Raw genomic sequence first — 25987 nt, forward strand, 5'->3', positions numbered from 1 at the left:
CCTACGTTTGCCATTGATAATTCTCCCTTTCAGCTGAGACTCTCTAATGTAATATGTTGTAATGCTAATTGATCTCTAGAAGTCTCACACAGAGATCTGAACTTTCTAGAAGTCACATTTACACAAGGGATTTGGACAACAGTTCCCTCATGGGAGGTTATAATCTCCATAATTCCTAATCTGATTTGCATTAGGGAATACATACAGCTCATTAGTAGCACTGTCATCTTAATTACCACATAACTAAATGTGGGACACGCATTTGACTTGTAAATAAATGTTCCATATATCTATGCTCCTCTAAGAGTGCTGGAAAACTGGAAATAGTGAGGATGATGATCTATGGAGTATTTCTCCTTAAGTGAGGGAATAAGCCAAGTAGGCTACCACTTCCTCCCCCCAAAATATCACAAAGCTCTGCCTAGTGGGACATGTAACCTCATTTGCATCAGTCGTGTCCTTCATCCACAAACACATCTTTCACTATATTGACCATGCTCTGTTAGGAACAATATTCAAATCTGTTCTCTCCCAGGGGGCCAGGAGTGAAAGAATTACCTTCCTGTTTTACTGGTACCTTCTTGCTTAATTCCCCTTTTAAAGTAAAGATTTTCTATCTTTTGTGAAGAAAATAGAAATATATAGGATTAGGCTTTAAGGTAAGAGAAAAAAGCCACTGTTTAGTAAATTTGATAATTTCAATAAAACACTTATATTGCAATTTGAAATTAAATAATATTGTATTTTGATTTATCATAACTGCTTATTTAAATATTATAAGACTATGATTTTGTTATGCTTCTATTTTCTGTCTCTAAGTATCTTACCTCTCAAGAGCTGCAACTTCTTAAATGTGGAAGAAAAGCATCTGAAGTTAGGCATGCTTTTTGGCTATGTTCTTGGCCAGAAAACAAGGACCACAACAGGAAATTGAAAACTTTTATGTCATAAAGATACTTCATTTGGAAAGGAAGTGATTGCAGAAATTTATTGTCTATTTTTGGTTTTGCCTTTTTTTTCTTATACCAACTGGTTATTGAAAAAAAAAGAAAATCATGTTAATGCAGATGATGTTACAACTGTTTATAAAGGTGTAGTCACCAGATCCTGGGTGAAGACCTTGTGGTACGTCATTTTGAAACAGAAATGCCAGCTCTGAAGGCATTTATATGTGGGTAATTAGCATGTGGTGTATTGGGCGTTTTGGAACTGAGTCCAGAGGGTGTCCAAACTCATTTAGAACTTGGCTTTTCATCACAACAGGTATGATTAAACTCCTGGAGTGATGGAAGAGAAATTGTGTGGGAAGAATAAGATCATCTGGAGAGCCTTATGGGAAAAGAGATTTGGTGTCCCATATTGCACAATTTACCTCAACTACCTGGAACCCTGGATATATGAATATCTTTGGTGTTTATTTACTGTATTCCTTCTGTGCCTGTGAAAAATTTTTGCAGAAGTTGACTAACCTTTAATATTCTTCCTTGGCTGAGGAACAGGTTAAAGGTTAAACTCATGACTTTAGGCTAAGTAGGGCTGTAATAAAGGGTACTGATTGTTTTGGTGATGTGAAGACCTGTTTGGGTGAGGTTAAAATATTACACTGTATAGAAAACAAGGAACAAGTGCAGCTGTGAAATGTGTGAGACCACATGATTGGAAAGAACTTCTTGGAATCTTTTCTTGGAACAGTCTTCTCCTACTGCAGGCACTTACATGCTGAAGTCCTTAATTACTACTTCAAGGTCTATCTTAAACTGAATAGCTTCTAGCTTTCTCAAGGTTGCCCTAAACCTGTCCTAAAAGGGTTCCCTAGATTTCATTCTTCTGGTATCTAGACACCTTTTCCAGCCTAAATTGTGCCAATGTTGTCTTCTATGTTAAACAACTATTCCTTTCTTTGTCCTGGGGAAAAAGTAAATATCATGGCTACCATAGGGCTAAATCATGTGAAGGTAGAATGTCAGAAATTTGTCTCCTTCTCCTAAGCTGCCTATGGTGATGCTAAGTTAGCACTGAAATGCAGTGAGCATTAAACATACGGTCAAGTCTGAGGATGAATTTCACTGCTTTTCTACACCATGGTACATTTTAGATATTGCACACAAGCTGGATGGGGTAAGAAATATAAATTGGTGTTAAAAATCTGCTTATATAATTGTGACTTGTATGGAAATTAAATTGAAAATTTTTTGAAGTCTGCTACTGCTACTGTTGATGGTCAAATTTGTTATTTGTGTTAGTGTATTTGGACAAGGTAGGTATTGTGTATGATTAAGGACAGTACAAAGGAGGGAAAAATAGCAATAGATGGACACACAGTCACGACACTTGGTAGTGTAGAGACCTTTCATACTATCTGACCATGCCTTCTAAAATGTCCAGTTCTTCTAAGTGAAGTTAATGAATATTGTCCTTCTGTCAGAAGTCTGTACCAGAAAATCATTAAGCAGAAGATTTTTCTTTTCTTTTTTTAAAGACAAGGTAAAATAAATTTTCCTTGACTAAAACTTCTTTTTGAACTATGTAACAGCTCAAACACACATCTGATTTAAGATGTGCATTCTTTCTCTTTGCATGGAAGAAAAAAAGAAACAATAGGACAATTGATCTTTTAAAAGGAGAATTAAGGAGAGAAAATGAAGTGGAAGTGATTTTATTCATTAAGTAGCCTGTCTTGACTTGCTATATACCTTTCAAATCTACTTTACTCATCTGAACCTGTACTCGTTGAAGCTAGTGACTGTAATGATGGTGACATCATCGTTTTGTTTATACTGAAATCTCTTTCGAGCACAGTCACAAAAGAGATAATTTAGGAGATTCATTACTCCTCCACTTTGGAATTTGGTAATTTTGGTATACCTCAAACATGCTGCACTTGTCCTCAAGTCTGCTTTTCTTAGCTTTAGCTTAAGAACTCATCAGGCCTGGGATTATTTTCTTAATATATATTTAAAAACCACATAGTACTCTAAATCTCCAGGAAAGAAACAAGAATAACTTTGATCCTTGACCATATGAATTTACAATAAATACTTAGTCACAATTTTGCATTTTATATTACACCTACAAGCTGTGCAGAGAAGAGCACTCAACATTTGTAAATCTTAGTTAAGGATCTGCTAGAATGTGCAGGTTGTTCTTAGTTTTGATTTGACCCTGTTGTTCATGTGCCTTATGAGATGGTTTTCATTTACACAATTGCTTCAGGTTTTTTGGGGTTTATTTTTTTTTTCCACAAGATCACTCATACTGCATTCATCACAGAAAATATGACAGCATCTACTTAATTAACAACTTCTAGTTTTATTTTAATTTTGCAGACTTAGGACATATTTATTTATTTTTCACTGCACTGGAGTGACATTGTTTTTCTTTTTTGCTTTTTAGTAACATTCAAGTTTATATATCTGTTTCTTTCATAAGCACTGACTTTCATGATAGTTTTCCAAGCATGGGAAGGGGGATTTTTCTTTTTGCAGGTAGCTAGCCAAACAATGTCAATTTTCAAATGATATTCAGTATCCAATTTTAGATAGCTCAAGTGGCAAATTTTTAATGTGCTAAATATTGTATGACACTTGTCCTCAAAATGCAACATCATCTGGCTTTCTTGGTAAATGTCTTGGCTTTTTTCAGTCTGAATCTGACAAGCAGGTACTCAGAGTGTAAAGGATGCACCATTTAGTTGAGCACGTAGGAAAAAGTTTCATTTTTAAAATGTAATATAGAAATTACATTGGCAGGGGTCCCGAGACTCTTCAGTTTTCACCTATACTCCTAGCAGAGAATTTTCCTCCCCTAGACCCTTTTCTTTAAGAATATTAGGTCAGAATGCCTCTGTCTATTTTGTGTGTTTGTTTCCTCACCCCTTTTTTCCCTCACACCCTGTTTAACATCTGATACTTACCTTTCTGATCCCTGAGAAATCAGGTTTACTTTCTCCCCAAGGTTTACTCCACTTCTTTGCTTGGAGCCAGTCTTCTCAACCTACCCAGGTGCTTCCCTTGCCTGTCTCCTTCTGTATGTGTGGTTGTTTGCACTAGTATTTATTTATATTATAAAAATAATTTATATAAATATAAAAATAAAAGTATTTATTTATTTATAAAAAAAAGTCTTTTTGCCTTTACTCCTTTTGTTTGACTTTTGCTCTTCCTATTTATCCTGGTGTAGCTGTAGGAACTGGTTGTCTGCATACTGCTTCCCTCTCCCCCTCATGCTGTTCTTTAATTTTGTTTGTTTCTGCTAGCATCAGATGCTCTAATGAGAAAGAGGGGGCAGGTCCCTTATCTTCTTATCCCCTCAGCTCCTCCTTTTATTTTTGTATTGATGGCTCCTCATTTTGAAACTCTGTCCTAGCCATGGAAATTATGACTGCTTTGTCTTGAAAGAAAAGGTTACAAGGACCATGAAATACTTACTCCTGGCATTTTCCTCCTTCACCATTAACCAGTAGGGGTGCTACTGCTGCTAAAATAATCTCCTCTGGTGATTACCTGCACCAGGTACTCAGCTCCTCTACAGCTGACAATGTTTTTGTGAGTGATAGCGCGTCAGCCTGTAAGAACAGCCTGTATTAATAGATAAAAGCCCAGAGAAAGAATCTACTTTGGTAGAAGTAATGGCAGTTCCAGCTATCCCATCAAACATCATCTTTTCATCCTGTTTGTGAAGTCTCTGGTAACCTCCTGTCAGAGGTCCTACTTGCCAGAGCAGCTGATGACTGGAGTGGATCTGATGCTGGTGTCAGGCTGAGTTGAAGGTGCTTTTATCAGCCTCTAACTTCCTTTCTTTGAGTCCTTTAAGCACCTGGTAGTTGGCACGCAATTAAACAGCAGGAGAATAAACTGCAAAGCTGACTTTTATTGCACTGCCCTAAGGAGACAGGAGACAGGCAATTTCCTAATCAGAGATCTGGCTTATCCAACAATTTCTGCTGCTTCCATCTATGTCCAAGAATGTGTTGGGGGGGGTGGGAGGGTGGAGGGTTGGGAAGGAAAGGGAGGAAGAGGAGTGGAGGAAAAGCACCATCAGGCCACTCTTAGTGGACCAGGTACAGTATCTTGTTAAAGATACTGATGGTCCACCTCCTCAGGGCCACACAAGCCCTACCTGTCTCCTTTCATACGTCACCTGGTGTGTCAGGGACAGTTGCACAAAGCTGGCCTGCTTCTATTTTGATAATGACTTTTGGGAGGTTTGGTAAGTTCCAAATATTTTGAAGTTCTGGTCAACTTATGAACAGTGGCATCACTTTCTTTTTGCTCAGGCAGCATGGCATGGGGAAGCTAGGTTTGCCTTTTCAGCTATAGTTATACATGTGGTGACCAGATGGAATGCAGTGAGTAAACAAATTTTTCAGCTTAGCAAATGCCTGTGTGTTCACCTGGAGATGTTGTTTTCAGTGCCAAAGGAAGTAAGGTGAATGAATGCTGGGCTCTACTGCCCTACTGAACCTTGATTTGTCCATTGGGCGTTCTCTGATGGCAGTGAGAAAAGTGCTAGAGCATCTTGTCAGAGATCCCTTCTCAGAGATCAAGGGGAAAGGAACATCCTTTTATGCCAAAACCTAACTGACATTCATATCAGTAGGCTCCTTTTTGATGGACCAAACATTTTTCCTCATTCTAACCCTTCATCTGCTGTCCCCTGAGAAACCTCACTGAATACTGCAGTTCACTGCACCACAGTTCATTATGGGAAGTCCTGTTTTAGATATTACTGTTCTCTGGGCTGAATCCCCAGAGAATAGAGAAGTTCAGTGCTTGTGAAGATGGGTTGTGCTCATCCCAATATCAATGGAAGACTGCTGCAATCTGCCTCCCAAGACATATTTAGCACCAATTTATGTGGGACCTGAAGTTACAATCCATCCCTATTATACCCATGCTGTTTTGTACAAGACCATTTTCAATGCTTTATCTGGGCTGAAACTCTGCCAGTACTGTTCCTGGAAGAGGAAAGGATGGAATACGTCACAGTTATACAGCAGGTATATCAAGGCCCTTTCTATCAAGGTTATTATTTTTATGGTGGTTGTGCACAGTGCTTTATTATTGGTTAAAACTCATCTGAGACCTGACTGGGTCATAATCTTTGATTGAAAACTGTGTTAAGACTGCTCCCTATTCAAACTCCCTATTCAAACAGTTCCACACAGCTTGCCTTACTTCATCTCCTCAGTACAACTAGGCAGGTGTAGTTTACACTAATGATGCATTCCTCAAAGTGGAGGTTTTCGTGACCTGCTGTAGGCCTATGCCAAATTTTTCATTTAAAACCTCCCTCCAGGTTGTGTGGGTCAGGAACTCTGGCCAGGATTGCAAGGATTGCATCTGTGCCCAGTGCCATCCAACGGTGTGTGCACCTGCTATTCCCTCCTGGGCATTTGCTTCTGTTCAGAGAAACGGTGAACTAATTTTGTTTGCAGACTGATCTGGCTCTGCCAGCACCTTTCCTGAAAAGCACAGAGAGGGTTACTGGTCACCAGTCAGCTCTTCCTCCCCAGGCTCAGGCAAATGTCTGGAGCCGTTCACTCTCCTGTGGCCAGCCTCCAAAGCAAGCCAGTGTCTGAGGCTGTGCTAAGCCTCCTGCTGGTAGGCAGTGCCAGAGGCCTGCTTTGCCTCCACGGCCAGGTTTATATTTTTGTCTGCAGGCTCTGCACAGCCTCCTTTTATAGTGTTCTTAGTTCAGCATGGTATTTGTTGATGCACGCATTCCTTTCACTTGCTGCTTCCAAAACTGCTGATAAGACCAGAAGCTTTTCTGTCTCCATTTGAGGGGCTTGTTTGAGACCCAGTCCAGCTGAGATGCCCTCGCCTTGCTTTGGCTTGACGGTGCTGTATCTGCATCAGTCAGCCTGCTTTCACTTTTACACTGCATCTCCTGTGATCTGGGCCTGATCCTGAAACCTCTCTGCCTCTCATGAAGTGACTCTAGACTTTTTGCTTCCTTCAGAAGTCAAGCTGGGACTGGCCCTGTTATAGTCAAGTCACTGTTTTCTTCCTGACACTTCCCAGACATTCAGAGTTCTGACACTGTATGTAGCAAACGCTAAGCCCAAAGCATCCCAAAAGTGATCCAGGAAACTGGCTCTATTGCACGTTGTGGAGCTGTGGCCTCTCTGCCCTGCTGGTGCCCGTCAGCTCCCTGTGCTTATGTTAGAGCTCCAGTGACAGCTCAGTCCAGAAGTCGAGGACTGAACAAATAAAGGCGTCCTCCGGCCAGGCAGTGTCAGGGTGGCAAAGGGAGCCACAGTATGCAAACCCCGCTGAAGTGTAGGTGAGCAGGTGGAAGGAGGAGCCCCAGGGCCATGTGAGCATGTAGTTAAGAACCGGAAGCATGAAGGGATGGTTCACCTGCTGCATGGGGATGTTCAGCTCCATCAGCACAAGGTGTTTCACAACTGAATGAGCCTAAGGAGGCTGTAATTTTTACGGAGGCAGACAAGGCAGTTATCTCTACTAGACAAGTGTTAGCAGCTGTTTCTAAAAACTTTCACTGGAGCGAAGCTTTACAGGGGCAACCAGAACTACAACACTGACACTGCTCCCTCCCACCCCCCAAGCCTTTTGAATAAAGGATTGTTTGACTATTTATGCAAGAGCAAATAACATTATTTTTGGAAATGACTGAATTATTTTCGTTTCTTTTTTCCAAAAAAAAAAAAAAAAAAAAATCAGCCCGAGGCAGACACCTGGCATGGAAAATTTCAGCTTGCGTGGTAAAAGCCTGGCAGAGGTTACCGGCAAGTGTGAAGGGTGTCAAAAAAAAAAAAAAAAAAAAAAAAAAAAAAAAAAAAAAAAAAAAGGGAAAAAAAGGAGAAGAAGGCAAAAAAAGGCAAGCATCAAGCAGCCGTAGTGTAGTCACGGGCAGCGCTGGGAGCTCGCTCGCTGCCCTGCCGGGCCCCCGGTCCCGCCGGGAGCCGATCCCTTGTGTCCGGCGGTACTCCCGGCGCGGGCGGCGGCGGCGGCCGCGGAGCCGGGCCCGCCACGCGGCTCCGCGTGGGACCGAGCGCGCCGCCCCCGCGCTGCCCCAGCCGCGGCGGGGGCGGGGCCGCGGCCGCGCTGCGCTGCCTCCCATTGGCCCGGCCGGCGGCGCGAGGCGGGGGCAGCGGGCGCGCCGCCGAGGCGGTCCGGGCTCAGCCCCCGGCGCGGCGGAGCAGTCGCGGCCGCCCCGTCCCGAGGGCACCGGCGCCGCCCGCCTCCGCCAGGCAGCGCAGCCCCCGCGTCCGGTTCCAGCTCGCCGTTCGTCTGCCGCTCCGCGCCCTTTTTCTCTCGCTCTGTTTCCCGGGCGATCTCGGCGGGGCCGCGATGGAAGAGGAGCGGGCGGGCGAGCAGATGAGACCGTTGCTCACCACGGTAACGGGGGTGCGGTGCGGTGGGGGGGCTCACAAAGGGGCCGCCGCGGGGCAGCGCTGCCCCGCGTCCTGCCCGGGGGCCGTCCCGCTGCCCTCCTGCCGGGGCCCGGGGGACACGGCGGGGCCCCTGCCGCGGCTCCCCGGCCCTCGGCGGCGGGACCCTCGGTGCGGGGGGTCCCGGCCCCTCTCGCCGGTGTGCCTGCGTGCCGGCCGCGTGCGCGCGGCCGTGCCCCCCCGCCATCCCCGGGGGGCGGCGGCGGGGCCGGAGCCTTTTGTTCGGCCGCGGGCTCCGTGTGCTCGGCGGCCGCGGCTGCCCCGTCCACCCCCCCGTTCCTTTGTGAGAGCCCCTCAGGGCTTGTGCCGGCGGCGGTGGGCGGCGCGGCCGCCCCTGGCCTCGCCTTTCTCCCTGCCCCGCTGGCTGACGAGTTCCTGGGCGAGGGAGAAGTGCGCACACATGGCAAGCGGCGAGCTTCCCCTTGTCCTCGTGTTGCACGGCGCCGGGGTCGGCTCGGGTGGTGGGCACGCTTCCCCGGCCGCTTTCTAGTCCCGAGGAGTGGAAGTGTTGGTGACGGGGAGATGAGTAAAACTACAGAGCTTGGGTTCATTGCCTTCTCGGGCCAGGCGGCTCAGTGAAACAGGCATGTGTTGCTTTCCTGTGCTGCTGAAAAATACATGTGGTTCTACGCTTGTAATTTCCCCTCCCTTCAGATGACTCAAGGTCTGGATTTTGTTAATGAGCCTCTGAGCTCTTACTCTGATGTTCTCCTTCAGGGCCTTTTCCAAAAAGGTGTCACACAGGGATTTGTCTTCAATGCCTGAAGAGGAGGGACGCGTAGTTTGTAACACAAAGAATGTTGTGACAGAGGAATAACACTGAAAACACATGAGTTTTCATCATCTTTCCGTTACTCTTCGAGGAGAGAGTTGAGTCACGTTTGATAAAATTGGCAGTCTAATGAAGTGCTTGCTTCCTGTGACATCAGTATGTTCAGTATGTTTTTCCTTTGTTTTAACAGAAGCGTTGATAACTTAGTGGTTCAAAGGGCCATGAATTTTGCAAATGTTACAGTCTTTTTTGACTTCAGAAGTTAATGCTTTTGGTCACGTCAAAAGGTTTTGCAGATGCGTTCTAGACCATTTCTCCATCGTGTCACTGCTGCAAAAAAGGTTTATTCGCAATTCATGTTAACTTGTTTAAGGTAGATTCTGTGTAAGAGCGGAGTGCTTAATAGGTTTAATTCATATTAAAACTACCTTGCCGCTCTGTATGAGGCATCTCTTAACTGGCAGGACAAATAGTAAAGAGATGCTAAGCTGTGTGGAGGGAGTTGAAAAACTTTGAGCTTCAGGTATGGTGTTGCAGTGGAAGATGGTAATGGTTACCCTCAGGCGAATCCAAGTCAAAAGATTACTGCAGATGTCGTGAAAGTCAATGTGCCCTGAACACATTTGTCGAGTGTGGCAGCAGTCATTTAGGTTCTGTTGTAAGAGAAATTAGCTCTTTTGGGACAAACTCCTGCTGTGTTATTGCACGGTCGTTTTTGATGCAGGTGTTTTGAACAGAGGTCCTCAGTGGAGCGGTCCAGATTGTGTTCTTTGCAACAGCAGTACCTGACCTTGGTGCTAAAGTGTATTTGGGAGGTAATTCCAGTGGAGGTGAAATGGTTAGAAAAGTGAGAGGGCAGAAGAGTTGATAGGAACTGGAAAAAAAGAATTTCTGGGGAAAACACATGGAGTAAATAACTTACAGAAAGACAGGACATCCTGATGTTTGGGTAATTTCATAGTATAATTGAACTGGATTTGTTGTGGGTTTCATGTGCAAGAGGTGTAATTTTATATACAAGAGAGCTACTTAATCCAAAAGATGAGTATTTTTGACAAGAGAGCATGACTTAATTTTTCTAATCCTGTGTTTCTTGACAGTACAGGCTACCTTCCTGCTAGCGAAGCTTGCTGGAGCTGCTTACACATGCATAACTTTTTCAGAAATAAACATCTCAATAAGATGAAAGGACTTTGTAAAAAAGTGCAGATCAAGTCTGGGGGCTTCGTTGCTGTGCCTTAAAAGTACAGAAGTGTAATCAAACAGAGGAGTTCCTAAAAATTCCTTTTCTTCCTTTCTCCAGTGTTTCTGTGTTCGTAGAATATTGGATATGTAATGAATTAAGATCTGGTGGCTCTCTTATGGAGGAGCACTTCTGTCAGTCACATGTTGCCCCCTCCCCCTCCCATTTAGTTAAGCAAAAATACAAAAAAGTCCTTTAACCTTGATTGTTTTCTACTTTAGGTCCAGTCTTACAGAACAGAATGAATGTTTAGAACTTCGGTGTTTTGAGGAGCCTGATTAGTGGTAATATGTACTTGAAAGTTGGAAGGGCGAGGTGAAGTAAATGCCTGATAGTTACTACAACCAGAGAGCAACTGATGATCAGAGCATCTGGGATGACTAGAAAATACGACAGGAAAAAGATACATAACTGCATAAATCCATGGTTCTTTCATACCTTACATACTCTTTAGATGTTCTGCCCCTCATCTTAGAAAAGATGCATTATTATTAGAAAACATTCACTGAGTAACAAGAAGATATGGATTAGTTCAAAGATGATGAAGAATTCAACAGTCTAGGACTTGTCAGCCTAGTAGAGATGATGGAACAGTGATATGGTAAAGCTCTATAAAACTGCTGTGGAGAAAGCAGGTGGACATGGAAGAGGAAGGCACACTGTCAAATCAGACTTAGGCACTAAGTTCAGAACAAACAAAAGAAACCGAGTGTAGGGATTCACAGGTGTGTTTGCTCTACAGTGTATACAATGTGAACTGAAGGGGAGATTGGACAAAGGTTGGAAGACAGATACATTGACGTTAGTAAATGGATGAGCAACAGCCCCAGGAAATCTGATTTGAAAACAACTGGAGGTTGTGAGTGTAAGGAGGATGAGTTGTACACTTGTCTTGTTTTTCCTCTTCCCTCAACAGCTACTTATGGTAATTCTTGTTGTTTTTGTTTTTTAAATAGGGGTGGGATGTGGTAGTTTGTTTTCTATAAAGTAGTGAGTTTGACAGTGCAGTTATAGTATTAAAAGTGCTTCATACTGCTTATGAGTGATGTTAGTTCTACCTTCTAGTTTTTGTCATTATGGTGTTCATTACCACATCGTTTGGTGGGCTTCTTTGCAACAACTTTTAGTAGCATTTAAAGTCATGTGTAGTGCAGTTCTGTCTTTAGATGTTTTGCAGGTAATATTTTCAAAATACTTGGTTATCTTAAAGTAGATGGAAACTTTTTTCTGTTTTTGATACTACTTCATGTGTATCAAAATATTCACAAGGTTGTAGACCATGCAGTGTAGTTAAGTGATGGATTTGTTTGTGTTTTCTCTCAATGAAACATATCTGTTTTTATCATTAATTCTACTGTAGATGATGATAGAATGGAAAGTCTGACAAGGGCATGTTTCCAGGGATCTCCTCCTGGCTTTCCTAATCAAACCAGTGAAGTACTGTGGTCAGCCCTATCTCACTGAAGAGAGCATTAGTGTCACAGTGCTTTTTCTGAAGTGGCTACGTGGTTGGCTACAGCTTTTAAATTTTTTTTAACAGTTATGCATGCACATTATCAGGTGGGTTACAGTCACTGTCCTCTGCTGTCATCTTATTTAACATGGGGCTTCTGTGATGTTAAGCCAGATGACAGGTCTCTGAAGAATATTATGCTGGTTGCATACAAATTTTTTTCCTACTAACGTAGTAAAGTCACACTGGTGTTTTCCCTTTATGGCTGGACAAGGGTAACTCAGGGTATGTTTGTACTGCATAATTGAGGACTGTGCAGGAAACTCTCCTCCCCCACAAGTTTGTGGCATCTGGCTGAACAAATGCTCTGCACAAGTTAAAGCAGTACAGTTATAGCTAGTGCCCTAGCTAAACAGCCCTGATCAGAGAATTGGACTGGCTTGCCAGCCTTGCAGACTGCGATGCTGCAGAAGTATGACTTTGGAGAGACAAGTTGCATTTCTGGGTTGCGCTGTTTGGGTACAGTGCGAGCCTCGTACAGCTTGCATTGTGTTGTGGGCCTCGAAGCTTTTAAGTGTAGGTCTGGCAGTCTTTCTGAGTTCTTGAAGTTACCATGGATGTCAAAAACCTGTGTTATTTGAGAACTTCCATTACACTTCATTTTAGTAGTCTCTTTTCTGTCCAGAATAAGCTGGGGGTATACAAGTTGAGGAGGTGTTGGTTTATATCCATGTCATTTACCTGCTTCTGCTGGTGACTTTTGACATGTCAACAAATTCGTTGTGCGCCTTTGAATATGGATGCCCCTCACACAAGGGTCTCTGTTGCACAGGACCTTTAGTGACCCTGAAGCAGTAGTAATACTTAGTAAATAGAACTGCTCTGTAACTAGTGTCACACAAAAACCCAATGTTTAACTTTGAGTGTACTCAAACTATTCTAGAGAAGGTCTCCAATGAATATTGTCGTGGTTTTGGTATAGCACATTCTGGAATGATAAAGTTTAGGGACACATCAGATTTTTTGGTAAAATGACGATAGATGTCCATCTAATGTTTTGAAATAGTGATATGAATAGTGAAGTTCAAATGAGTGTTTTGTAAATAAGGACACAGAGATGAGCACCAGGTACTACCTAAGTGTGTAGATCAGAAAATGGTAAAATGAGAATTTCGATTCTTTTACAGATCATCTTGCAATATTCTTATACATCTGCATTTCTAAATCTCTATTTGCAAAATTACCAGTAGATGAAAATATTACATTATTTTAAAAAAAATATTACATTTTTTTTAAAAAAAGACCAATGTTTAACTTTGTGTGTTTGAAATATCCCAGATCTGCCTTGCTGGCATGTCTCGACAGTTATTAGAAGAGATTATCTGTCTAAGAGTCTTGTGTTTGTATGTGGCAGCCTCAGAGTTCCTTGTTTCAGGGAATTAAATTCTCTGCAAGAGAATGCCATAACTTATAAAATGTACATTTTAACCACTAGATGGAGCCATTTCAGTTATGTATCGGTGTGTCTATTTACCTAAGTTTGGAAAACTTTCTTTCTGTTTTCAGTCATTTTATCTTTAGAGGATGGCTTAAAATTTTTCAATCATTTCTTTACCTTCAGAGAAGACTAAAAAATGTTTTATTCTTCCAATAACAGTGCCAGGACTGTACAGCAGGAAGACTATTCTGTTTTCATAAATGTGGAGGAAAAAGTGAATTTTTTCTTTTTGTTGTGGGAATTACAATTGTCTCTGTAAATTGTCTAGTGTCACATGAGTAGAGCTGTGTAGCCTTTGTACACCTCGTATTGCCTGAAGTAACTTTTCGGAATATTGATCCATGATGGTGTTGTCTGGCAGTTTGGATGCTCTTGTGACTTCTGCCCAGGAAAGGCTGTTAGCTCAAAGTTTTTTGAGCTTTTTGAGATTTTGTTTTTCCTCCTGCAGTCCCTTAAACTAAGATGACTCAAAGTTATGCAATGAAATGGTTGTCCTTTTTGGATATACTGGCATCAGTTGTCTTATTTCAGCAATGCTGGAGTGCTTCATAAGCTTGAAATACCCCTGGCTTATTAATTCTAGCAAGTCCCATTTTCATAGAAGCATTCCCAGTCCTGTACTCATTGTGTTATCTTATATCTTCCTTCAGCATATTCTTTTCTAAGAGCTTTTTTTTTGAGTTTGTCTCTGCCTCTGCATTATATCCTTAGTAATGTAGGCCACCTAGACCTTCCCTTTCCCCTACTCTTCTGTCTTGTGCTTTGAAGATGATTTTAGATTAACACAGTGCCAACTTGAAGAGTAGAACCTTATTCAAATCTTAATTTGAACTCTCAATATATGATGCTTTGTGAGGTATAGGTGAGTCATCTTCTTTCCCAGAATCCTGCTGTGAGAGATTTCGAGATTCCTTGTGTCTCAGGGTTGTTGTTGTTGTTTTTCTTTTTCAAACTAATTGGAAGTTTAAATTTTCTACAATTTATACAGAATAAGTACTGATATTTTTCATAAGATGTAGTTGTGCTGTAAGGCATCTAGACTTACTTTCTTGGCAGTAGTGCTAAGATATTGCTAGATCTTGAAATACCAGAATATTTTAAAGTTGAAAATCAACTAGAAGGTTTTTTTAAACTTAAATAGATGCCTCTGGATTGGACACCTGTTGTCAAACTGTTGCCCCAGTTTAACAGAATGTCTGGAGTCTGCCTCCAAACAAACTAGAGCTTCCTGTGAATGAGGCATGTGGGTGGAAACTGTGGAGAGGAAGTGGGAATTACAGAGAAGCATCCCCTGGATGTTGGAATTGTGCTGTTTGACCTACTCTGCCCTCTTCTACTATTGCTTTTACAGTGCAGCTATAGTGCTGAGATCTGCTTGCAGGTGGGGTGAGCTGGGGACTTGTATGAAAACTTGGCTGTTTTTTTCAGTTACTGTGTTTTTACTGTGGAGGCATGTATTGAGAGTGTGTATGTGGAAATACTGTCTTAAAAAACTATGCTTCCCTAAAATACAAAGTGAAGATTTATTTTTTCCCTTACTCATTTTTGCACTAGGCTGATTCCTTTTCATTTTCCATGAGTAATGTCTACTAAATGTGTGCTGGCTGTGTCTTGACTGGGATCTATTTTGGAATAAAGAAAAAGGCAGCTAAGTTATTGTAAATACCTATTTTATGGCAGGGGTGATGATGCCAGTAATTCCTTGCTAGAAAAAGTTAAGAATTTGCTTCCACAAGAAGTGCTGCCTCTGAACATCGTGAACACGCTGATTGTGTCACTAGCATATTATAATCAAAGACCAGAGAATCTCTAATCAGCCTGCTTTACATGTATGTCTTTGTTACTAAAGAACAGAAAGAGGTTAAAGCAAATCTGGTCACTGAGCTGTTGTAATAGAATCTTGTTTGGTGTCCATTTCTCCACTGTGACTGCTTCTCAGTGCAAAAATTGTGTTGCTGTGTCAAGAGATTCAGAGTGCTGTGTTCTGGATCTCAAAAATCATGCTAAGTGGAAGCATGCGTGATTTCTTTCTTTTAGATAGGGTTATGAGTAAGCTAATACAGCTAGTAAATCACATTTATTGCTAACTGATCAGATTTCCAGTTTACATTTAGAAGCCCTAATTCTTCAGATTTTCTCTTACATTTTTAAGTAAAGGATGGCTAGCAGATGCTGGTGTGAATAACACCTTATTGTACAAAGATTTATTTTCTGTTTCTGCTGTATAACTTCCTTTGAATGAAAAAAATAAAGTATGTTTTCTCCCCTTTATAGTGCCCTTCACATCCATTTTTACTTTCAGCCACCACAGAACTCTGGCTTATCTAACTCCACCCCCGCACAGTTAGATAATGTCTGTATATTCCTCCCACTCCTCCTTCTGACTTTCATTTATTTTGTTTTGCATTTGAGCTCAGCCACAGGTTCCCTTTTCTTTCACTCTGGTCCACTGTCAGGCCTGCTTGAATTCCTGCATGTTGTGCTTTGAGGATGTTATGCTTAAAGGTCAGCCATACTCACAGGCTTTGCCTTCGCCTCCCATCGTGGTCTTCTGGGAGATTCTGCCAAGCAGATCCCTGGATAAGGTGGAATCTGCCCTGCTGAAGTGCCATGTTGTAACTGTGTACTGGGTTGTGCACTGTATGCTGTAGTATTTGTCTTTTTATCTCTCACAGGGCTTTAAACTCCATGATTTCTTCTCCATCTGCTTCTTCCTTGTTTGTGAGCACCAGGGCCAGCAGACCGTATTCACTAGCTGGGTCATTGATGACTTGCACCAAGAAGTAATGTTCAACAAATTCAAGAAAATTCATGGAGTGCTTGTGTTGGCTATATCCTACCAGCAGATACTAGTCATTTTAGGTCCTGGAATGTCTGCAATCATGAAGTTTCCTTCAGCTTTCAAATGAAGGCTTTTTCTATGGTCCCTTCTTAATCAGGAGATCTGTAGCAGGCACCTAGTACAAAGTTGCCCCTGTTGGACTGTTCTCTGATCCTTACCTATAGGGTCTTCAATGCCTTGTCACTCATTCCAAGCCAAGCAGGGTGTGTTCCAGCTATCCATTTGCATAGATTGAAACCCATGTTCCTTACCTTTCCAGACTGTTTTTCCTAAAGAGCTTCTGACCTTCCATTGTAGCACCTCAGCCATGTGAGCTGTCCCACCTTCACTCTAATTCCCATGAGGTTATAGCTCTGCAGTGGTGCATGGACTAGGTCCTGTTACTTCCCACGCTGTGTAGAAGCACTTGTGATGGGTTCACAGACAGGCCACTTCCACAAGGGAAGTGTGTTAGCCTCCTGACTTGTGTTCCCACATCTTCAGTTCTCAGTGTGACAACCTTTCTCCACCATGCCTGGTTTAAAGCCATACTCACAGATTTATTATGCCTGGTGACAAATACACTCTTGCCACACTTTGTCAGATGGAGCCTTCTTCTAGGAAGAGGTTTCTGTGGTCATAGCTCTGCTAACAACCATATGCTGACCCTCTGGATGCATGTAATCTGCCCTAAACCTTTTGCTTCTCACTGGAGAGACTGAGAAACACCGCATGGGCTTCCTTGCCCACAGTGCTCAGCAGTCATTCTTGATTTGGTCAGTAGTTATATTTTGGAAGTGTCACTGGCTTCCGTATGGATAAGGAGGAAAGTCCAGTAATTTGAAGATGGGATGAGCCTCAGTTATTCCAAAATGTTGTTCGGGAAACAGCAGACCTCCTAGGAGTCCTGCTTATCTTGTCTTCCCTATTGTGCCACGTGTTTATCTCCTCCAGCTCTTTTCCCTGGCCTGCTCAGCACCTCCAAGATAGCACACCTCCCATAGGGTGAGGGAGGCCACTGCGACTGACAGCAGTGAGCCAGGGAGGAGCAGCAGCGGCTTCCTGCAGGCCAGCATCTGCATGGTGACATCCTCCCTGTGCAGGTCTTGGCACTGGGACCTCTGAGGTACCTGTTCCTTTGGCTCCTGTTCCTTGGAGACTTCGCCTTGTAACCTTGCACGAACTTGAAAGGTATTTCGGGGCCCTTCGAAGCTTGGGCAGTGAACTGCTGTGACATCTGTTGGCTGAGCCCCAAGAGATCGATGTGCTGCACTCAGGTTTATGTTGTGAAACTGACACTACCATCCAGTTCTGTTCACAATATAGACTGTGATCTATATCACAGTATAGATTATGATCACATATGTTCATGTGAATGCTTTGGTCTACCTGCAGCTGGTTTTTGATGGGCATATCATGTCAGTATTATTTTAACAACTTTGTAAACTTTTGATGACTGCTATTTCTTCAAGGCAAATATTCAGTAACAATATAATTATTAAAGTTTTTAGTTGGCTGGGGCTGTTGCATTGGCCGATGTTGCATTACTTCTTGGCTTCTCAGCTTGGAGGGACCAAACAGAACAGATTTTCATATTCATATTTTGCCAGATCATGAGCCTGTAATAATAGGTGTCTCTTCCCCTTTAAGCATTTAATAAATACCTCATTATATAGAACAGAGACAGTTCTACCACACTGGAGATGCTTCCATTTCTGAAAAACCTATTTTTTTTTTCTTTTTGTTTGTGATATCTGTTGCTCACCAGAAAGAATGTTTCAAAGAAGGTATGCTGTGGGTTCTCTGACTAAATTGTGAAGTCAAAGGACTGATTGCACACTCTTTATTTAGCATTCTAAGCAACAAGGTAGGATTATTTAGACTACTGCCAGATTTATTGCTTCTTTGTTTCTATTAAAGAAAAAAAAGCTATTGGAAAGATTGTATTTAAACTTATGACTTGTTTTAGGCTACTGATTACTGGAATTTTTTTCCCTTTGGCTTGTATAGCACTATTATGAGGATATACTATTATGTAAGTACATGCATTTCTTTAACATGTCAAACATATTTCCAGACAGACTTTGTGTACGAAAAAGGAAATGAGAAACTTCTTACTGAATAGCCACAGTTGGTGTTCCTGTTCGTGGTAAATTCTTCATTTTGTTTGTCAAATGACTACACCCTACCAGCCATGAATTTTAAAACTGTTTATATAAAAACAAACAGATAGCATCTGATGATTGTTATGACTCATTTAAGGAAGTGATAAAACCCAAGAGTAGCAGGGATCCTTTCCTTTTTCAGCTTGTTTTTTTTTGATTGTTAACTTTGCTGTGTTTGCATGCAATTGAGAGATATCAAAAAGGAAATTAATAAAGCAGATATGCTTACGATTGATATTTGGTAGAATTGCAGATAGATAATGATTCAGCTTATAAATTAAGTTTACAAAACCAGCTTAAATTTTAGGTAGTAATTTGATTAAAGCTATTCTAACTGATTTTTGTGGAAATCTTTGAGTTTTTCAAACTGCTGATACATGTCAATCAGAAAAAGAACAATCTTTTCTTTTGCTTGTTGGCATCAGTGTTGCCATCCATTACCTGCCTTAACTGCTGTTGCTATATGAAATGCTTACAACTGTTTTACATGTTTTTAGAAACAGAGCAGAGGGTTTTTTTCAGCATTTTGTGTAGTGTATTTTGTTAGGTCAACTTTGACTGCTTTTACTGAAATATGTAAATGTACATGGTTCTCTGTGTTGTAAGAATAAATATTTTTGGGCCTTGTTTTTATACACAGATGCTTTAGGTAGAGCTTTAGCTGAAGAAGAATAGTTTATTGAGAAGATGAGAGTATTTTTCCTAAAAGTCAATGGAATTAAGATTTATTTTTAAAAAATTATAGAATTGTGAATAAAATTATGGATTTGAACCTTTAGAGCAGAACACACAGAAAAAGGTTAAAAAATCTGATCACTGGGAAAGAGAAAAAATTAAATAGAGGTAGTACGCTAACTTTATTTTTTAATGGAGCAGATGTCCACCAAATTATTTTGACATGATAGGAAACTTAATTCTCAAACAACAAACACTTTTGTTTTATGTGATTAGGTGTACTTAAGTTAGTCCATTTATGGTCACAAATAAATTCCAATTCTTTTTAACTTGTGCGTAGTGCAGATGGGCTTGGTAGGTAGCCTGTTGGCTTATAGTTCAGGATGAAGATGGCCATATTCTGTTGAGTGAAGCCAAATAACGTTAGTCTGAGGCTTTAATGCTTAATTCTTGAGCCATGAGTAAGTTGCCTTTGCTGTAAAGGTATAAATGAAGGGCAAAATATAAATAGGGATCTGAGGAAATTTGATCTGCTCAAGGTCAAAGAATATACCTACTACTTGTATTCTGTGCGTTGCATGGACAGAAGGTTTTGAAGAGCCAGGCAAACAAGAAAGTTCAATGTACTTTTCTTATTGGCGATGGGGCCAACTTACTGTGAGCCATTTGGTAAATGTGATTTTAGGTACTCCTAATACAGAAATAGCTTGAAATACACTGCTTTGCAAAATAAGGTTATGAATTTCTCTCTGTCACATTCAGTGAGTTGTTGTATGACTGGATATTTACCGCATTTGCATTTATGGTAGCCCAGGCTGCATGCCTGATGATTGTAAACTTCTGGATCCTGGAGGCAATGTAAAGGTGAGCATTTGCATGTGAAAACAGTAGCCTTCAAAACAGGCCTGCTTCTAGTCCACATGTATCAACTCTATAGCTGAGTTTCTCTGGGTGAGAGGTGGAAGAGTAGATACCACTTTGAAAACTGTGTTGATGTCTTAACAAATAATGAACTTCAGCCTTCTGAAAAAAGGCATCTTTTGTCTTTGGCTGTTCTTGGAAGAAATGTGTAGTGCTTGATGACCATTGTTTAGATAATAACTTTTCAAAAAGCTTTTTTTTCAAAGCTCTAGTCTTGTCACCCTAAGAGATTGCTGCAGAATACTCTTGAGTTGAAATTGCCACTGGTTCATATTCTGAGTAAAGTCACAAGTGTCCGCTTCCAGGTGCTGAAGGAGGTTGTAGCCAGAAGACGAACTTGGTGGTGCTTAAAGCAGCAGGGACCCAGGAAAATGTGTATCTGTTTTCAGAAATGGCTTCTAGAGATGGTGGCAGTATTTCCAAACAGAGGTTTAAGTTTGTTTTAGAGGCTGCAGAGGTAGCAAGAGCTGGGGATAGGCATGGGCAGTGTCAGTAGGGATGTCAGGTGCTGTGAAAGCTGTTGAGAACCCAAGGTGGCTGTAGCTGGGGAGCTGAGTACTTTTGGAAATGACAGAAGGAGAATCTGTATTTGTATCCATGCTTGTTTCTGGAAATAAAATATAATTGTACAACATGCTTGAATTTCTAGTGAAAAGTAAAGAAATACATACCTCCAAGATGACATGGTTGCTTCTGTCTTATGGCTTGTGTTACTGCTATAGTCAAGCTCAGAGAATCAGTTGTAAATAAGACTGTAAGCAGTTTTATGTTGTTTTATGTATTATGGTCACTTCATGATATGGAAAACTTGTTTCCAGCTTCAGTTGTACTGCGGTATAAAACAGGCTCTTGGGGGAAGATAGAAAAAAATTCCTTTCTGTCTTGAGGGTTGCTAAAAAAAAAATCCAAGTACCATGAATGTATGTACAATATGCTGTACTATTTAATGAAAGCTGAACAATGGCTCTTTGGTGGTGAACAGATTGTTTGTATATATGTATTTATCTTTAAGGTGTACTAAATTTAAGTGGAAGAAGTTATGTATTGTTACAGAAAAGAATGGACATGACCTTTATTTGGAGAACTTGTCTCCTGTAGAGTTCTACATCGAAATACTTTTGTACAAATCTAACTCGTCACTAACAGGTCCTTAATAAACATTTTTAACTGCAGTAGTATTCCTGAAGTCAAGTATCAGGTAGAAAAGAGGAGAATAATCTGGGAACTGCTTTCAGTGTCTTCTTGTTTACATAGGAATCATTAAGGTAAGGTAATGATCAAGAAAGTGGCTTATTGTGGGAGGTGAAGTGGGACAAAGTAGAGCGTGGTGTTGTCCTTCTGGTAGGTTCCGTGGTCAAGGTAATTCTTGAGAATTCCACTGAAAATTAATGTGCAACAGCAAGTAGGAGAGACAAATTTTAGGTGTTTTGACAAGGCTGTAGTTCTCCCTTTCCCCCTTTATTGTGATTTATTATTTGGTATCCAGTGCTTTTCATTGTTAGAGTGAGGCTTGCCTGACTTCTGTCATTAACATCATCTGGTTATGATTGGTCAAAGGTTGGTCTCTATAATCTTGGAGGCTTTTTCCAACTTAATTGATTCTGTATAGACAGATGGCCTTGAGGGCACTGGATTGTCACTGAGTGCCCTGTTCTGTGTGAGCAGTGAGCCTGTGATGTCAAAGGATTCCCACAGGATGCTTTCTGTAAGAAAATGTACTTTGTGACTGAAAAATTGATGTGCTTACTCCACATATCTGCAAGATTGACAGTGACTTATACTGCAGCATGGAGAGAAGTTTTCTTGGTGGCTGAACACCAGTGTCTCTCAGTTAAAGTGAGAAGGAGGCATTTGCAACTCAGCAGTATTTCTCTTTCATATACTGCTTCACATATTATTGAAAACTGACTTCCTTTTAAGTAGTATAACATTCCTCATATTATTGTGCCACTATCTCTCAACTCTGGCATGAGTTGCTAAGCTCCAAGTGAAGTGCGTTATAGGCAGAGACCCACAGCAGCTTTCCAGTGTATTAATTCTAGGTAGATAGTAATAAAAGCTGAAATGTAAATATGCCCTGTATGTGACTATATTCTTTTGTTGGTTCTCTCTACCATGTTCTGTTCAGAGTACTGAAGAAAGTACTTCTAAACACTCTAGGCTCTGAGAAGGCAGCATTGTTAGAAGTATCAGAAATTGAAGAACCTATAAATATACTCCTGTTTTTCTTTTGATATACATAGTGATCATGCTCTGGGACAGTCATGAGCAGTGATCTCCTAATTTTACCCTACCAGTGGGGACAAAAAGTTTCGAAACAAGTTACATGCTTTATATTGTATATGATAAAAGATCAGTAATCTTATATCAGTCCAAATCAGAAAATCCAAACCTGAAAACTGGTTAGCAGTGAAGCAGCAAGAGTCTAAATGAGCCCATGTAAAAGAAGCAGAGCTCTTGGTGCAATTCACTAGTGATGAGGAAGCTGATCTTCATTAAGTGAACTCTACTAATTATGTAAGTTAATGTGTTAAACTTAGTTGTAGCAGGTAGTTTGACAGAAGTCTTATTAATGAGAACCATGGCTTATAGCAAAGTTGTTCAGAGACTAGATGTAATGAAGCAGCTGGAATTACTTGGTTTAAACTGGATAATTGGATGTAGTCCTGTCATGGTATTCTAAGACCCTCTAAGACTTGATTGATAGCAATCAAGTCTTCTTTTCATCCTGGAAAGTGCTATAGCATATAACTACAGCACATCAGAGAGCTGAAGATTGAGCAATTTGTCTTCCTTGGCAGCTGAGGGCTAAGTGAGGTTTCTGATTTTAAATACTTACTGGTGACTTTCATCGTGTGTATCTCTGTTGTTGTAATAGAGAATGCCTGTAATTCAAGGCTGCTCACTTTGCAAAGAAGTGGTGCCTGATTGTCAAGACAGTGTAGTGTAGGTGAGTTACGTTTATGCCTTCTTAGATCGTGTATTAGTAACATCCTTTTTTGAATGGCTCCTTCAGTGCTTTCCTAATTTGCAATAGTTAAAATTTTCCTCTGTGGTTTCACAAATTTCCGATGAAAGCAACTTAAGCAGAGTGTTTTTTCTGTGTGTGTTGTGACTTCATTGCTGTTTGTTCATAAAATCTTGGTGAAGAGATTAGTGTAAGAAAGATTGTGTTTCACTTAGTGCTTCAGAATTAATACAAAATATTAAGGATGTTCCACTTCAGCAGTGTAAGCACTCATGTTTCTCCTTTAGAATCATAGAAATCATTGACTCATTTAGGTTGGAACAGACCTTTAAGATCTTCGAGTCCAACTGTAAATATCTGTGCTTTATTAATACACATTGACAGTTCTATTGGTAACAGTAAAAAAGAGTCAAGTTAGTTTGCAACACCTGGAAAATACATGAATGGTTAACTGAAAGAATACTGGAGTTTTTGGGAAAGCTTAGTTATGGGACGTAATACTGCTTTAAAATATCAATAAGTACATAGAGGTAAGAAAATTATTATGTAAATAAAAATAAAATGGGTAATTTTAGGAAATCCTTAGTGAATGCTCTTCTATCACCCTCTTCCTCCATCCTCTTTATAAAGTATTAGGCTGTGAATGTGGCTGATGACATCTCTCATAACTGTATGCCTACCTTTGTCTTCTAATGCTTCTAAAAGGACTTTTAGAAAAGTGTGGTTCTCCTGCATATTCACCCAGAGTAGAACACCCAGAGTTAGCACCCAGAGTAGAAGTGAAACTTGCTGACACAGTGGTTCCAAAAGTCTGAATTGTGATGTAGTTCCCTGTTGTGCAATGTGATTCTGTTTATGAAAACAGGCATGTTTATGAATGTGTGGAAGTTGCTAATAAGGTTTTAGTTGCTAATAAGATTTTATGTGTTACCAAAAATGTAAAAGTTACATCCATTATGGAATGAGTCAAAAGTGGAAACAAGCTTCAAATACGTAGAGCAAACTTTTCTTTAGGCTGCTTTGTTTCATTTTCTAAACCCTAAGGGTAAAGAAGCATTGCAGCTTTTTGAACTGGTTTTTGTTTAACATCATTTTCTTGGTTTTTGAGTATGCAGTGTCATAATTTTCTCCAATAAAGAAGACTGGAAGAACTGCAAGAATGGAAAGAATGATAGATGTTCTCTGTACTACTGTATGTTAGCTTCCTGTCTGAGGCTCTCAGAATGCTGTTGTTTTTTCCCAGTGTATGACTACATTTCAAATGCTTAAGCATTACGATCTCAGTTGTCTGCAAAAAGTTCTCTTCCCTTGTCTATTTACATCACTTGTTCATGAATGAAAATTTAGGGTTAATGGCAGGATCAAGCGTGTGCAACAGATTTTTGAAGTGGAATGCTCTCAGGTTCCCCCTAGTGTCTTGGTATGGATGTTGTAATTCTAAAGTGAACTGCGGTTCAGTTTTCCTTTAATGGGAGAGCTTCCTTTTGGCACAGTTGTTCTGTCCCAGAGAGAAAAGGGCATCTCACCCTTTCTTTGAGTCCCTGTCAATGCGCAGGGATCTCAGACGGCATAAAAAGCTTTTAGTAGACAGTTGACCTGGTTATAAATATTTTAAAATAGCCATTTATTTGTCTCATTGTGCTTGAATAATTTTGCTTTACATGCTTTAAAAAAACCAAAACCCCACAAAACAATGCTTCTGCTAGTGTTGATTTTGATAACCAATAATGAAAGTGTTTTAAATTGAAAAGACAGGTCCTGTTGGAAACCTCAGCTTTTAAGTCTGTAAAAGGTTGTTAAAATCAGATATGAAATTGTTACTTCTATTTAAATGAATTATGTTTCAGACAGAAGCTCTGAAGTTGATGTTAAGATAACCAAAAGCTATGATGTTGTGCTGCCCCAAATATCAAAGTGTATTCAAATGTCAATAAAAAGGTACGGTTTTCTGCCAAAGTTTAATGTCTTATTCAGATAAAATCTCATTTGATTAAGGTTAGAGTGCAGTAGAAGCCAGTTTGATTGTTTTGTATGGGGGAAATTTTTACAGCTTGCTTCTGGTGATACTTTCCTAACCTGGTTTACAGGCAGTCGATTTTCTTCTGTAGAGTCAGTCCTGTGAAGAAATGTGAGAATAAATACAAATGATTTGGTGGATAGGTTGATTTCTTTTTGTGTGGCCAGACCTAAGTAAAGTAACACTGGAAAAATGACCTTTATCATTAGAAACATGGGCAGTTCATAAAGGCAGTTCAAGATGTTCAAAGTTTTCCTATTTAAGTATTTCTTTATTTGTTGCTTTTTGGAGTAGGTGAGAAAGTTTCAATAAAACTTAACTGTTGTTTCTCATGTATCTCATATTTATTTTTTCAAATTCTTTTCTGTATCAGTTTGAGGTGGAACAGTCTTTTGGAATTATAGAATGATGAAAGCTGTGTGCTTTTGATTACCAAAAGCCACCCTGTAAAGATGTACTTCTCTCCCAGAAAAACCCAACTGAACATTTCAAGTTGTATAAATGCATATATAATTAAGATCCTGATTGCAGAAATTTATTTGATATCATAACACATCCCCAGGGCTGTAGGCTGTGTTGTTCATATTTTATATGCCACAGTAAAAGGAAGTATTGGATTCTGTGTAGGTGGCTTATCTACAGATTTGATAGTATTGGAAAGAAGTACTAGTTCTAGAGGCTTGGTTTCTAAATAATGAGAAACACAAAGCAATTTTCTTTACTTTCTCTATTTTTCCTTATCTGATACGTGTAGAAAATTCATTTGGTTGCCAAGTACAATTGCCATTGACTAGAATAACTCTTGCATTCTTTTCAGTATTTAAAAATTCCCTGCTAGCTGTGAAATCCTGAATTAAAAATGTTAAGATAAAGTTCCTGTAGCCACTGGGTGTAGCGTATTTGATTCACATTGCTGGAAAGTCTTTTGCTTAGATCTCCAGGCTGGATGATGTATTTTATGTATTTGTCTTAATGTTTGCTTTACTGTGCATTTGGCATGGCATTTTTTTTATATCTGTTAATGGTATCAATTAT

At 40.5% G+C, this 25987-nt stretch overlaps 1 protein-coding gene across 9 annotated transcripts in view; it reads left to right on the forward strand.

Annotated features, from left to right (window-relative positions):
* Positions 1 to 7835: 7835 nt before the first annotated feature.
* Positions 7836 to 25987, forward strand: part of SLC4A7 (solute carrier family 4 member 7) — a 93607-nt gene continuing 75455 nt past the window's right edge. For 3 of the 9 annotated variants that reach the window (XR_010081707.1, XM_063408798.1, XM_063408800.1), the window contains exon 1: positions 7836 to 8366. Coding sequence is in view for 8 of the 9 variants with exons in the window: in XM_063408798.1 (XP_063264868.1) it covers positions 8319 to 8366 (48 nt within the window). In the remaining variant the exon portion in view is untranslated. The remainder of the gene's footprint in view (positions 8367 to 25987) is intronic. The other 6 variants (XM_063408801.1, XM_063408803.1, XM_063408805.1 and 3 more) reach the window with 5 other exon arrangements.

This window comes from Prinia subflava, chromosome 1 (genome assembly GCF_021018805.1).
Source record: "Prinia subflava isolate CZ2003 ecotype Zambia chromosome 1, Cam_Psub_1.2, whole genome shotgun sequence".
NCBI classification, from domain to species: domain Eukaryota; kingdom Metazoa; phylum Chordata; class Aves; order Passeriformes; family Cisticolidae; genus Prinia; species Prinia subflava.